Here is a 15031-nt window from a genome sequence, read left to right as displayed (position 1 = left end):
TGACATAGATTCATGATGTTTATTAAAGTGTGGAAGAGTCCCATATGCTAGTCCTTTAATTCCATTCATCCTCCGGTGAAAATCTCCATCTGGATAGCAATTGACACTTCCAGATCCACTTTCACAAATACTGCGTTTTAACCTCTAACTTTTAGTCTTTTTCTTTTTTATACACCACACAGCATTATCCCAAACCCCAATCTTTACACTCAAAAAGATGACAAAAATCAAAGAAAATAGAGTATTGGCTATTAGTTACCATCAAACTTAAGCAAATATTCCTAAACATTTAATGAATTAATTAGCTGGTTTTTTCCCTTAGTAAGACTAGTATAGAGGATCATTATTTTTGCTTTATAAATATTTTATTAACGTGTTAATTCAACATGAATTATGCCAACATGAAATTAGCATGCAGGGCTAGAGACCCGCAGAGATATATTATCTCTTCTACTTTGAGAGAAGAGAGTACTAAGTGCGCTAAGGGCCAATGTCAGTTCAAACGGGAAATGCTTGCTGACCGGCCACCCCTAAGCAAGACTGCGATCCCCTGCTGAGTACAATTATTCCTACATAACACTAGGTGCTCCTACTGTGTGCCCTGCAGAGACAGGAGAGCTGAAGCTGCATCAAACAATTCCTAAACGTAAAGGAATGTTTTCTAGTTGTGGAAGAAAAGACAAAAGAACACCATCAGACAATACATAATCACATGCTACACTATTCAGGACAGACTGTGAATGCCCGCAGGTAGTGGTTTTCAAAAACGCTAGGCACCTGGATTTCTAAATAAATCCTTTCCTCTGCATCCAATATGTAAAAGAGACACAAGAGGATTGAAGAAGTGGAGAGTCCCTCCCCCGTGGCCTTCTGGTGGCAGAGATCACAGGTTTTAAAACTGCCAGGACTTGAGAGATGGGTAAGGTTTGCAGGACACAGGTGGGGGGGAAGGCATTCCAGCTAGGAGGAAGAGTAAAGGCAAAGGCAAGGTGGAAATTCAAAGTAAGAAGTTCTGTGCCATCCTGATGAACAACTAGTGAGAAGGTAGTGAATAGGTGGTAAAAGGCTCCCACACGGATGCTTCTGTTTCCCAGCTTGAACTGATTATTTAATATTTTAAGCCTGGTGAAATAGCAGACTCCCTAAACCAGGGCAGATGGGAAACTTAAGGTTAACGGTGTGCAGTCAATGAAGGTGTCGTGTCATTATTCTTTGTTTCAGAATCATTTCAAGTAGTTGTCAGAGGTAACGGCTTCCGTCACGCCCGCAACGTGGACAGGGTCCTCTGCAGCTTCAAGATCAACGAGTCAGTGACGCTCAGTAAGTTCTCGTGGAGTTTGGGGGTTTCTACCACCTGCTTTGGGGAAGGGACACCCCAGCCCCATCTTCTAGCAAGGCTACACACGGGAAACTACAGAGAAGGGTCTTCCCTGCTAGAAAGGCCACCAGCAAGGGCATAGCTAGCCGCTGCGGCGCCCCTGCTTCCATCAGGAGAGGCACTTGTTTTGCAGTCCACCAGCATTTGTACCAAGTTCAAAACTGTCAGCTGTCAGTGCAGGCCCTGGCTGCTTAGGGCTTACAAAGCTTGATGTTCCTTAACAAGGTATTCAGGACTCTCAAGCACAAGAGGGAAAAAGAAATGGTCTAAATTTATTAATTCTGAGTAAACTAAAAGCCAAACTGTTCGACTTGCATGTGTAGATTCTGGAAGTTTGTTCAATCTGGATGATTCTTGCTTTGGAGTCGCCAAAAAACTCTCGTCAGGGTGAATACCTGACCTGAAATACAGGCATATGGAAGTAAAACTAAGCGCATTTCATGGGAAAAAAATGAATTGTCATAACATTGGCACTTTCACAAGACATTTGTAGCAGGCAAGTTCTTAATTTAAAGACGTGTGTGATTCAGATTGCTGTCCAGGAAAGATGGGGGAGACAGATTATGGAAAGACACATGGCCAGGAGCCCTGGTTATTATTTACATCTGGCATTCATCACACAGATAATTATTGGTTCAGTATCTGCAGCGATAAACAGTAATAACATACTGTATTTTCTGTAGTGCTATGACATTTTAAATGCCACACATCTTTTTGCCACAACTGCCATGGGAGGTAGAAAGAGCAAAGAGGAAGGAAAGGATACTCAAGCTTATTGACTAACCATTCACGCTAGTTTGGTCCTCCTGATGGCGTTACGGAGTAGGTACTATACTGTTTTTCAAAAGGAAGAATTGAAGGGTATGCCTTTTCCCCTCTATAGCATCTTGAAACCCACTTCAATATTTAAACAGAGGTATGCAATGGCATCTTTACAAACATCTGGAATTCCTGAATTTGGAATAATTCCAAAGATTTGAAACAGTCAGTTATTTTTTCTTGATACTTGGAAATGCCCTCACGTATCCAAAAAGTACATGCTATTTGAAAACATCTTGAAGTATCCCCAAGAAGTCACAGTGTGAAAGTTGGACGTGCACCCTCTAGAGTCCTTCCTTTTTTCCCCTTTAATTTGTGATGTCATTCAAGTCCGCCTTCCCTCTCTCCTTAACCAGAATCTTAAATCTAAGCTCAGAAATTCCTGAGGGTTAAACTCAGAAGACATCAACACCTTCCAAAGAAGGCTTCCCAGACGAGCAAGCCTTTGGACCCAACCCCTCTCTGAACATGAATGGACATGGGGTGTAGCATTGCCATTGCTTGAAAGGTTACGCAGAGATGCTATATTAAGATAACAAAAAAATGCAAATTTACTATGGATTCGTAGAATGACATATTGAATGCATATTTTCCAGCTTCTCCATGAAATTGTATTTCTTGGGAAACTAGCTTCTCTTCCTTTCCTAATACAAACTTGCAAACACCCGCACAGGCTCTCCACCTGATTCATAATCAAAAAGGAATAAAGACCTTTGGTGTAGGGATTTAGCTTAAACCACAAACCTAATTGCACCTCCAACACAAGTGCTGACAGTTTGGAGAAAAGAAAGGCAGTGACTCAACCACATTATATGCTGCAAGTAACACTCCTGAACTCAAACAGTTATTAAAAATATTCTAGCTAAGGGGAAAATATTGGAATTTGAAAAAATATTGTCATTCATTTATTAATTCATCTGTTCTTTTACATTCAGTAAATAATATGAACAAGAAACTGTGGAGGACAGAAAAGATAAATAAATTTTAAAATGCAACATATTCAATTCTACATTTTTCTACCAACCTTATGAATGTAAGTATCTCATTGAGTTGTCCCCATAAAATAAAATAAATTTAGATTCTTTCACTTTTCCCATTCTCCTTTCCCACTTCTACATCCAAGTTTTAAATTATCTGTTTTAATTTTTATAGTATATATTTCCTCTTTCAAGATTTTTTCCTAAATACTGCATTACATTTTATAACAAAAAAAGAGAATAGAAGTGCCCTTATCAACCATAAAAAGACTAATTGCAGGCTGGATAATGAAGCTATGGCTGTTATGATATAAGCCTTGGAGTCTTCAACAAATAAAGTATTATTTGTAGCAGATTATATAAAGAAAAATTTAAATAAAAAAATAACAAATTGAAAAGACTATGAACACCCTTTAACATTATTGCACTAAGACACAAATAAAACACCAATATATTAATACCAAAATGTTGAAGTTGTTTAAATATATTCTTAGATGATAAATATAACCGGAAAATAAAAAGCATAGGCTAATACCTATGTCTCTCCTGCTTTCCTTGCCTTTGCTTAAAAAGAAAGTAAACAAATCAACCACTTTTAGGAATCTAAAACAATTTCTGGACTTGTTTCTTGTCAATATAATAGATCCAAAATTCTGCATAAAATATGATTTTAAAAATTGTGACATGTGGCCTTGCTCAAGGGAATGAGGAGGAAACCCCCAGGCACAGGAGACAAAAAGGGAATGCAAAATCTAAGCAGGAAGCAAAGCTCTGGGGACTCTGGGCCTGAGGGGTCTTCAGGCTGTGATCTTGCTACTGATGTAGATACAGGGCACCAGCAAGACAAGCAGGCAAAAGCAGAGCCCCCTGTAGAAATCAGGCTCCAACGGCCGTACCAGACATTGAATGCGGACAGGGAAAGCTGCTCGTGATTCAAGGAAGCAGGCAGGGGAATAAAGGTAAGATGTTTTACCAGCTGCATAATACAGAAGCACCAAGTCAGGAAACTAACTCCAAAATATGTCCGTGGCCATCCAGATCCCTGTGGCCCTGGCAGAGACAGTATACATCCAGTCCAACCTACACCACTCCTGAAGCCATAGCCCCATCTGAAGATGGGCTCGCAGCACCATATGATAAATCATATGATAATAGATGAAAGAAAATGGAGAACAAGCAAGAAGACTAAAGAGCAATTTGAAAGAGGATGTAAAATAAACACATTTAAAGTGTCTAAAAACAAGAAAACAAGTCAAATAAACAGTCTACACCTTACGCCTAAAGGGACTAGAAAAATAAGAACAAACAAAACCCAAAGTTACTAGACGGAAAAATAAATAAAGATCAGAGTGTAAATAAAACAGAATTAAAAAACAGTAGAAAAGATCAATGAAACTAAGAGCTGGTTCTTTGAAAAGATTGACAAAATTGATAACCCTTTAGCCAAACTCATCAAGAAAGAAAGAGAGAGGATCCAAATAAATAAAATCAGAAATGAAAGAGAAGTTACAACCAACACCAGAGAAATACAAAGGATCATAAGAGATTACCATTGGGTTGACCAAAAAGTGTCTTTGGTTTTCTAAGAAAAAATAAAAGACACATTTTTCATTTTCATCAAGAATTTTATTGAACAACTTTATTCACCATTTTGTTCCACTACCTTCTGCCATTTTTCAGGCAACTTCATAACTCCATCTTCCCAAAACTTTTTATCATTTTTTTAAATTTTAAATTAATTTAATTTTTTCTGTGAGATATCTTTTTTTTTAAATATCTTTATTGAAGTATAATTGCTTCACAATGGTGTGTTAGTTTCTGCTTTATAACAAAGTGAATCAGCTACACATATACACACGTTCCCATATCTTTTTAAGCAAAGAACTGGTCCAGTTGCCTTTTACAGTCTTCCAGGGAATTGAAATTTTTTCCATTAAGAGAATTTTTTAAAGACCGAAATAAATGGAAATCCAAAGGTACAATGTCTGGTGAATACGGCAGATGAATCAGAACTTTCCAGCCAACCTGTAACAGTTTTTGCCTGGTCATCAAAGAAATATGCAGTCTTACGTTATCCTGATGGAAGATTGTGTGTTTTCTTTTGACTAATTCTGGACACTTTTCATTGAGTGCCGCTTTCAGTTGGTCTAATTGAGAGCAGTACTTGCTGGAATTAATTGTTTGGTTTTCTGGAAGGAGCTCATAATAGAGGACTCCTTTCCAATGCCACCATATACACAACATCACCTTTTTTAGATGAATACCAGCCTTTGGTGTGGTTGGTGGTGGCTTATTTCACTTGCCCCATGATCTCTTCCATTCCACATTGTTGTACAGTATCCACTTTTCATCACCCATCACAATTTGTTTTAAAAATGGAACGTTTTCATTACGTTTCAATAGAGAATCGCATGTGGAAATATGGTTAAGAAGGTTCTTTTCCACTTAACTTACATGGAACACAAACATCAAAGTGATTAACATAAATAACCAAGCTGATGCAAATGATTTTCAACACTTGATTTGGATATTTTGAGTATGTCGGCTATCTCCCGCATAATATAACGTTGATTGTTCTCAATTATTGTTTCAATTTGATCGCTATCAACTTCAACTGGTCTACCCGACTGTGGAGCATCGTCCAGTGAGAAATCCCCAGCATGAGACTTCGCAAACCACTTTTGACACGTTCGATCAGTCACAGCACCTTCTCCATATACTGCACAAATCTTTTTGTGTGTTTCAGTTGTGTTTTTACCTTTCTTGAAATAATAAAGCATAATATGCCAAAAATGTTGCTTTTTTTCTTCCATCTTCAATATTCGAATGGCTACACAAAAATTCACTGATTCTGATCGTCTTTTTCTAAATGCACGCTGATATGACTGCTGTCACATACAATCTAACAAAACTGTTTCGAATGAAGTTAAAGACAACTAAGTGCTACTAGAGACATCTTACAGAAATAATCAAACAAACCTTTTGACCCACCCAATACAAACAATTATATGACAATAAAATGGACAACCTAGAAGAAATGGATAAATTCCTAGAAATGTGCAATCTCCCAAGACTGAATCAGGAAGAAATAGAAAATATGAACAGGCTAATAATGACCAGTAATGAAATTCAATCGTTACTTTAAAAAACTTTCAACAAATGAAAGTCTAGGACCAGACAATTTCACAGGGAAATTCTACCAAACTTCAAAGAAGAGTTAACATCCATCCTTCTCAAACTGTTCAAAAAAAAAAAAAAAAAATGAAGAGGAATTCTCCTGAACTCATTCTACAAAGCCAACATCACTCTAATAACAAAACCAGACAAAGATACCACAAAAAATAATTACAGGTCAATATCACTGATCAACATAAATGCAAAAATCCTCAACAAAAGATTAGCAAACTGAATTGAACAATACGTTAAAAGGATCATACACCATGATCAAGTACAATTTATCCCAGGAACACAAGGATGGTTCTGTATCCACAAATCAATCAACATAATACACCACATTAACAAACTGAAGAATAAAAACCATATGATCATTTCAATAGATTCAGAAAAAGCTTTTGACAAAATCCAACATCCTTTTATGGTAAAAACTCTCCAGAAAATGGGCATAGAGAGAACATACCTCAACATAATAAAGGCCATGTATGACAAGCCCATAGGCAACATCATAATCAATGGTGAAAAGCTGAAAGCATTTCCTGTAAGATCAGGAACAAGGCAAGGATCCCACTCTTGCCACTTTTATTCAACATGGAATTGGAAGTCCTAGCCACAACACTCAGAAAATAAAAAGAAATAAAAGGAATCCAAATTGGAAAGGAAGAAGTAAAACTGTCACTGTTTGCACATGATATGGATCTATACATAGAAAATTCTAGAGATACTGCCAAAAACCATTTGAACTGAAATGAGTTCAGTAAGCTGGTAGAATACAAAAGTAATATACAGAAATATGTTGCATTTCTAAATACTAATTATGAACTATCAGAAAGAGAAATAAAGAAAACAATCACATTTACAATTGTATCAAAAAGAATAAAATACCTAGGAATAAATCTGATCAAAGAGAAAAAAGATTTGTATTCTGAAAACTATAAGAGATTGATGAAATAAATTCAAGATGACAAAATAAATGGAAAGATATTTGGTGCTCATGGATTGGAAGAATCAATATTGTTAAAATGACTATACTAACCAAGGCAATCTACAGATTCAGTGCAATCCCCATCAAAACGCCAATGGCATTTATCACAGAACTAGAACAAATAACTCTAAAATTTGTATGGAAACCCAAAAGACCCCAAATAACCAAAGCAATCTTGAGAAAGAAGAACAAAGCTAGAGTTGTCACACTCCTTGATTTCAAGCTAAACTACAAAGTTACTGTAATCAAAGCACTATGGTACTGGTATGAAAACAAACACATAGATCAATGGAACAGAATAGAGAGCCTAGAAATAAACCCATGCTTATATGGTCAATTAATCTACAACAAAGCAAGCAAGAATATACAATGAGAAAAGACAGCCTCTTCAATAAGTGGTATTTGGAAAACTGTACTTCTGTGTGCAATAGAATCAACGTGGACTACTTTCTTATACTATATGCAAAAGTAAACTCAAAAATGGATTAAAGACTTTAAGGTCTGAAACCATAAAACTAGAAGGAAACATAGGCAGTACTCACTTTGACATCTGTCTTAGCAATATTTTTTTGGTTCTGTCTCATCACACAAGGGAAACAAAAGCAAAAATAAACAAATACACCAACCTAAAAGCTCTTACACAGCAAAGGAAACTATCAGCAAAAGGAAAGGCCACCTATTGAATGGGAGAAGACATTTGTAAACTATATATCTGATAAGGGATTAATATTCAAAATATACAAAGAACTCATACAACTCAACATCAAAAACAATAAAGAGCCCAATTAAAAAACGGGCAGAGAATCTAAATAGACATATTTCCAAAGAAGACATACAAATGGCCAACAGGCACATGAAAAGATGCTGAACATCACTTATCATCAGAGAAATGCAAATCGAAACCACAAGGAGTTACTACCTCACACCTGTCAGAATGGCTATCATCAAAAGATAAAGTGCTGGCAAGGATGTGGAGAAAAGGGAACCCTTGGGCTTCCCTGGTGGCGCAGTGGTTGAGAGTCTGCCTGCCAATGCAGGGGACACGGGTTCGAGCCCTGGTCTGGGAAGATCCCACATGCCGCAGAGCGACTAGGCCCGTGAGCCACAATTACTGAGCCTGCGCGTCTGGAGCCTGTGCTCCACAACAAGAGAGGCCGCGATGGTGAGAGGCCCGCGCACCGCGATGAAGAGTGGCCCCCGCTCTCCGCAACTAGAGAAAGCCCTCGCACAGAAACGAAGACCCAACACAGCCATAAATAAATTAAAAAAAAAAAAAAAAAAAAAGGGAACCCTTGTGCAATGTTGGTGGGAATGTAAATTGGTGCAGCCACTGTGGAAGACAGTATGGACATTCCTCAAAAACTTAAAAATAGAACTGCTATATGATCTAGCAATTTCACTTCTGAATATTTACCTGAAGAAAACAAAAACATTAATTTGAAAAGATATATGCACGCCAATGTTCATTGTGGCATTATTTATAATAGCCAAGATGTAGAAGCAACAAACAACCAAAACAAAATGAAAACTGATTTCTAGATGCAGAGAAAAGAATGGGTGGTTGCCAGAGAGGAGGGAGGTTGGGGGGGGGGTTGAAATAAGTGAAGGGAGTTAAGAAATACAAACCTCCAGTTATAAAATAAATAAGCCACAGGGATTTAATATACAACAGAAGGAGTATGATTAATAATATTGTAATGACTTTGTGTGGGGACAAACGGATACTAGATTTATCACGGTGCTCATTTCATAGTGTATGAAAATGTCAAATTACTGTGTAGTACACCTGAAACATAATATTGTACATCAACTAATTTCAATTTAAAAATGAAATAAAGTGTGTGAAGAAATCAAACAGACCAAAGGGGAAGAACATTCAACAAAGGCACATTTGCAGAGAACCTAGTGTAAATTTTAGAGCTGAAGAAGTTTATTCACTGAAATACAACTTAATGGATAGACTAAGCAGTGTGATTAGACACAGATGAAGATGAAATGCATGAACTGGAAGAGAGATATGAGAAAATCGTACCCCTCAACTAAAGCACCAGACCCAGATTTTTTTCATCTAAGTTTTACCAGACTTTAAGGGACAGATGACTCATATCTGATACATACTCTTCCAGAGAAAAGAAATAGAGAAAAAGGGTTTTAGTTCATTTTATGAAAATTATATAATCTTGATTTTTAAAAAAACTGGACAAGACACTAGTAGTAGAAAATATTTGAAATCAATTTCTTTGATGACAAACATAAATAAAATATTGGTAAACAAAATCCAGCAATGTATTTAAAAAGGACCAGGATAAGTAAGATAATTTTAAAGAATGAGGGGGAATTTGCCTCTCACATAGCAAAATTTTTTGATGCCAAGAAGACATTAAAGTTCATTACCCATTCCAAATTTTTAAAATATATACTTTTAGAAAACTAGGAGTAAGTTAAGACTTCTTTAACGTAATAAAAAAATACATATAGATATTTAAATTCAAAACTCAACATCATTTTATGGTAAATCACTAAATAGAGATATTAACTTTACAGTTAGGAAGAAAAAAGCAGGACAACTCGTTTCACCATTATTATTTAACATTAATCTGGAAGTTCTAGAAGCACTGTCCAATAGAACTTTCTGTGATAATGAAAATGTTCTAAAATGTAGCCAATATGGTAGCCACAAGCCACATGTGGCTTACTGGGGACTTGAAGAGTGACTAGTGCAGTTGAGGAACTGAATTTTTAAATTCATTTAATTTTAATTAACTTGAATGTCAATAGCCACCTATGGATAGTGAATACTGTATTAGACAATGCTATAGGTATTACAATAATGCAAGAAACCTAATGAGAGATATAAGTACAGGAAACGGGAGCCAAACATTATTACTTTAAAATGATGGTTGTGTCGTCCTGCAAAACTAAAGGAGAATCAACAGACTACTACACTAATAAGAAGGTTATTAAACTGGATGATTTCAAAATAAATACCTCCCTTATAATAATCAATAGCTTTGCCAGAATCTAGCAAAGACCAAACATCACAGGAAAAATACAGCAGCAACATATAAAATCTGGTAAGAACTAATTTAACCAAATTTGTAGAGACATATAGGAAGAAAATTACACAACTCTGTGAGGGAAATGAAGAAAATGTAAGTCAGTACAGAGGCAGTGTAGACTCATGGCATAGAACGTACACTGGAACCACCCATGAAAAGAACCCTGTTTCTGTCTTAAAGCTTTGTGACCATGGCAAGATACAGTATTTAACATCTCCAAGCCTCAATTTCTCTATCTGTAAAATGAGTATGGCAATAATAGCACCTCTGTGGTGGACTGTTATGATGTTTCAGTGTGAGAATTAGGGCTCAGCACAGGGCCAAGCATGCAGTAAGCAGTCGATCAATGTTGGCTGCTAATATTAATTTATTATTATCATTATCACTGTTATTCAATGGAGCGGCAATTGAGGATTGCGAAGATACCAGTTGTCTTCAAATTAATATTTACTTTTACTACCATCCCAATGAAAAGTCCAATGGGACTTTTGAAGTTAACAAAATAATTCTAAAGTGTATATATGGAAGAATAAACATTTAAGAATAGCCAAGAAAAATGTGGAAACTTGCCCTAGCCGATTTTAAGATGTATAAAAAAGCTGCAGTAATTTAAACAGTGTATGACTGGTACCACAAAAGGCAAACCAAACATTAGAACAGGAAAAACGAGGTCCATAAAGAGAGCCAAGCACTTCTGTGAATTTAGTATAAAATAAAATGACCTTTCTTATCGGTGGGAAAAGAGTGGATTATTCAAAAATGGTATTGAGACAACTGGCTAACCTCTTGGAAAAATGATTCAGTTCAATTTTTATCTCACACCTTACATCTAAGCAAATTCCAGATGAAAAGCTTAAACGTGAACGTGAAACTATAGAAGTTTTAGAAGGAAACAAAAATAAATATTTACATAATTTTCCAGTGGGGAAAGACTTTTTAAGCATAACTCTGAAAGGAGATACCATGAAGGAAAATTTGAATGGTTTGAGTACATATTTTTTAATTCTTTAAACCTCCCCCCCCTCCAAAAAATCTAAAGGGAAACAGAAAACATGCTAAATTATTTGTAAGACATAGAACAAACAAAGGGTCAATAACTTTAATACGTAGACAGCTCTTAAAATCAGTAGGAAAGGTGAGCACATCGATGGGTAAAAGATATGAAAAGGAAATTTACAAGAAAAATAATGGCAAATAAGCATGTGGAAAATGCTCACTGTAATCAAGGAAACACAAATTAAAATAATCTATCAAACTGGCAAAGATTAACAAAAAATACAATTCCCAGTATTGGCAAAGATACAGAGTAAGAAGTGTTTTCATTCGTCATTGGTGAGAGAGACCATTGACTCGTTGGGGGTTTTTTTTGTTTTTTTTGTTTTTTGTTTTTCTTTTTGGCTGCGTGGTTCCCCAACCAGGGATTGAACCCAAACCGCCCCACCCCTCCACCAGCAGTGAAAGCCTGAAATCCTAACCACTAGACCACCAGGGAACTCCCCAGGAAGGCCATTCTTAAAATGAATCAACTGCTTTTATACATTTTTTGACCCAGAATTTCAATTTCAACTTCATCAAAAGGAAATGATTGAGAATGTTAACAAAGACTCAGCTACAAGATGTTCATCATAATATTGCTTATAATGGCAAAAAGAAAAAAGGAGACAGAGAGGAGGGAGGGAGGAGTGAGGAAGGAATGAATTTGGGATGGAAGCAAGAAAGGAAGGGAGGGAGGGAGAGGAAGGAAAGAAAGTAAACAAATGGAAACATTTAAATGGTAACAAATGTTTCATGATAGTTAATTTGTTATATAAATTATACTTTACCCTTAAATAATTAATACTGGGGCAAAGATGAATAATTTCTTATGTGGGAAAGATGTTAACGATACTGCTTCATATGTTAAAAATAAGTTACAAAACAGTGCCTTGATGCTATTCCTGTTTTAGACACATACATTTATATGCAGAAAGAGAGAGAAACGTGAAAGACACACAACCAAATGTTAACAGTAGTTACCTCTGAATGAGACCACTCTTAGTTTTTACTTTCTTCTTTCTGTTCATCTAAGTTTTCTAAGTTCTCTATGATCATATGTCCCTTCCGTCGTAAGAAAAAAAAACAAACAAACCACGACCATTATTTAAATTTTAACTTTAAAATTCTTGTTAATTATTTAGGCCAAGCACACATCTTAAGTTTAGCATTTGGTTGGTTCTCCAGTCACCAGGCTGAACTCACTCCTGGCCAAGAAAATATCTTGGAAATCTTCACACAAACTTTATTTATTCTGGATGCACTTTTTCCTACTCCAGTATTCGGTGTATCGTGCCAAGAAAAGATCCACTTTCAATTGGAAATCCACTTGTAGAGAGATTAGAATGCTAAAAAGGAGACGCTGGGGTAGGAGCTGACAAATGATCCATTTTAACGAACAGTAAATAAAAAATGAATGTTTTTACTAATACAATAATGAAAAACATGCTAGACTATGCTGGTGTTGCGTGGAGAATTATGATGTATGACTATAAACAAAGGAAACTGATTTTTAACAAACTTACTAAAATTCCATTGAAAGGCCATGTGACAAATCAGTTTCCTGGTTTTATAGGCACATTTCTTTTTTGATGCAAAATTTTGTTTCTCAGCTTGATCTTCAGTCTTACTCACAAGGCATGGCTCTGGTTTACTTTTGGTTCACTCTCAAAGCATGAAATGTTGCCCCCTTTGAAGATATTTTTTCAAACTGAACATTAGTCATGAAAGCAGCTCTAACAGTTCCAAAGAGGGGCTCACTTCCCAAGGGGATGAGAGACAATGCTCACTCGAATGTAGGATTTCCATTGTGTTTGTTTTTAAAAATCTGTCCAGTTATTCAGAAACTATACTTTATCTTAGAAAACATCTGGTCCTCGGGGGCTGTGGGCCCCTTAAGGAGATCATTGAAGTGCACCTATGGTGGCAGATGGGGAGGAGGGCAGAGGGAAGGAGAACACAAACTTCCCAAACAAAAACCTATTGTTTCCTTTCTCACTGGTTAGAGTGTTGCATTTATGGGTCAAAAAGGTACTTAGTACCATTTGGATGCATTCGTAGGGGTTTGATGTCATATGAAGATGATAGAATGTCACTTTGTGCAACTCAGAATGAAGAGATCTAAAGGAGCATCTCGTCTCATGATTCTTAATCAGAATCCCCCAGGAGCTTCATCCAAGTGATAGCAACCACTGATTGCTGAGCACCTACCCCGTTCTGTTCCTGAACTAGTTCATTTCATCCTCACAGCAGTCCAGTGAGGGAGGAGTTATTTGTATCCCCATTTTGCTGACAAGGGAACTGAAACTCAGAGATGAAGTGCCCAAGGTCACCCAGATGGCCAGAGGTAGAAGCAGTTTGGACCCCAGACAGTCTACTCCAGAGGCTTTTGCCCGCTTCTCTACATTGCTTCCTAAACACAGATCCCCACGGGTCCCCGGGTCCCCTGATCCCGAAGGCTCACATCACTCTGATGTGTGCCTGCTTTGGAGGCCCTGATTTTCACTGCTCCCCCTCATAGTATAGACAGGAAACCTCAGCTCAGAGAGATTTAGCTATTTGCCCAAGGCCACAGAGCATGTTAGAGAGTCAAGACTTAAACTCTGGTTCAAGAAAAAAAGCCCTGGACCAGGGAACAAAGAGCCCAGGCTTTAGAAAGTCAGTATATGCAGCTGACTGTGTGATCACAGGGAAGCCACCTCTTCTGGTTCCCCAAATGGTCCTTCTTTCTTAAACTTCACAGGCTTTTCATGTATCTGCCCATGTTTCCCTTTTGCCCCTGCTTTCAGAGGGAGTTTGGGTTTCACCCAGTTGCTTCTGAAGTAGCTCCTGCCAAGACTGTGTTAGTTCATGTTTCTATCTTTCAGATCCAGACAAAAATATAGATAAGTGGAAATTTACTGCAGTTTTGCTTGGTCAGATAAAAACCCCAGTAATCTGGGATGGGGTGGGGATAAAAGAGAAGTTGCCACCAAAAGTAACTAACTGGTAAAGATTTTCATTCAGGGGCAAAAGAGCTTCTTCCAAGGGCAAGTTGACACAGTCCAAAGTTAACTGCAGCAGTGCCTGGTAGACAGTCAAACTTGACTTTGCCCCTGTTCTACCAAGTGTGCAATTGCTTCCAAATGAAAATTGTAAACTGCCGGTGGACTCTGGCACACAGTGGTCTTCTCTGAAGCATTGTTGGAGGAGAGATTTGCTTCTGAACTTCCCTGAAACTGCTGTTTTCCCAGCCGTGTTGTCCTGATAGAGGAAGTTGGCACCCCCTCTATTCTGCACCAGATGACTAGACTTTTGTGATCATGCCTTTCCTCATGCCGTACTGCTCCTTTGTCACTTCAGTAGGATGGTGGAAGAAAAAATGGTTAACACAGAGATGGGCCAGACTCATGGGAACCCCAGGCAGGCTAATAACCTATGCCCCCTTCAAACTGGCATTCTTTAAATATTTGCTCAACATTCATTTAGAGGAAAAGTTGGGTGTTGCTGAGGGAAAGGAAGGGAGTGCTACTGATATATTTCTTCTCCATGCAATTTAGCTCTGTCTCCTAATCTACATACCACAGCAACTTAGTGGCGTCCACTGTTACTCAAGTGTGTGCCTGGG

The 15031-nt window shown here is 37.4% G+C and overlaps 1 protein-coding gene across 2 annotated transcripts in view; it reads left to right on the top strand.

Moving 5' to 3' along the window:
• Positions 1–15031, top strand: part of ANTXR1 (ANTXR cell adhesion molecule 1) — a 245064-nt gene that overhangs the window by 89174 nt on the left and 140859 nt on the right. For both annotated transcript variants that reach the window (XM_057558000.1, XM_057558001.1), the window contains exon 10: positions 1222–1320. In XM_057558000.1, coding sequence (XP_057413983.1) covers positions 1222–1320 — 99 coding nt within the window. The remainder of the gene's footprint in view (positions 1–1221; positions 1321–15031) is intronic.

Source organism: Balaenoptera acutorostrata, chromosome 12, assembly GCF_949987535.1.
Source record: "Balaenoptera acutorostrata chromosome 12, mBalAcu1.1, whole genome shotgun sequence".
Taxonomy (NCBI): domain Eukaryota; kingdom Metazoa; phylum Chordata; class Mammalia; order Artiodactyla; family Balaenopteridae; genus Balaenoptera; species Balaenoptera acutorostrata.
Note: the sequence above shows the minus strand (reverse complement) of the source record. Positions and strands in the feature narration are given on the sequence as shown.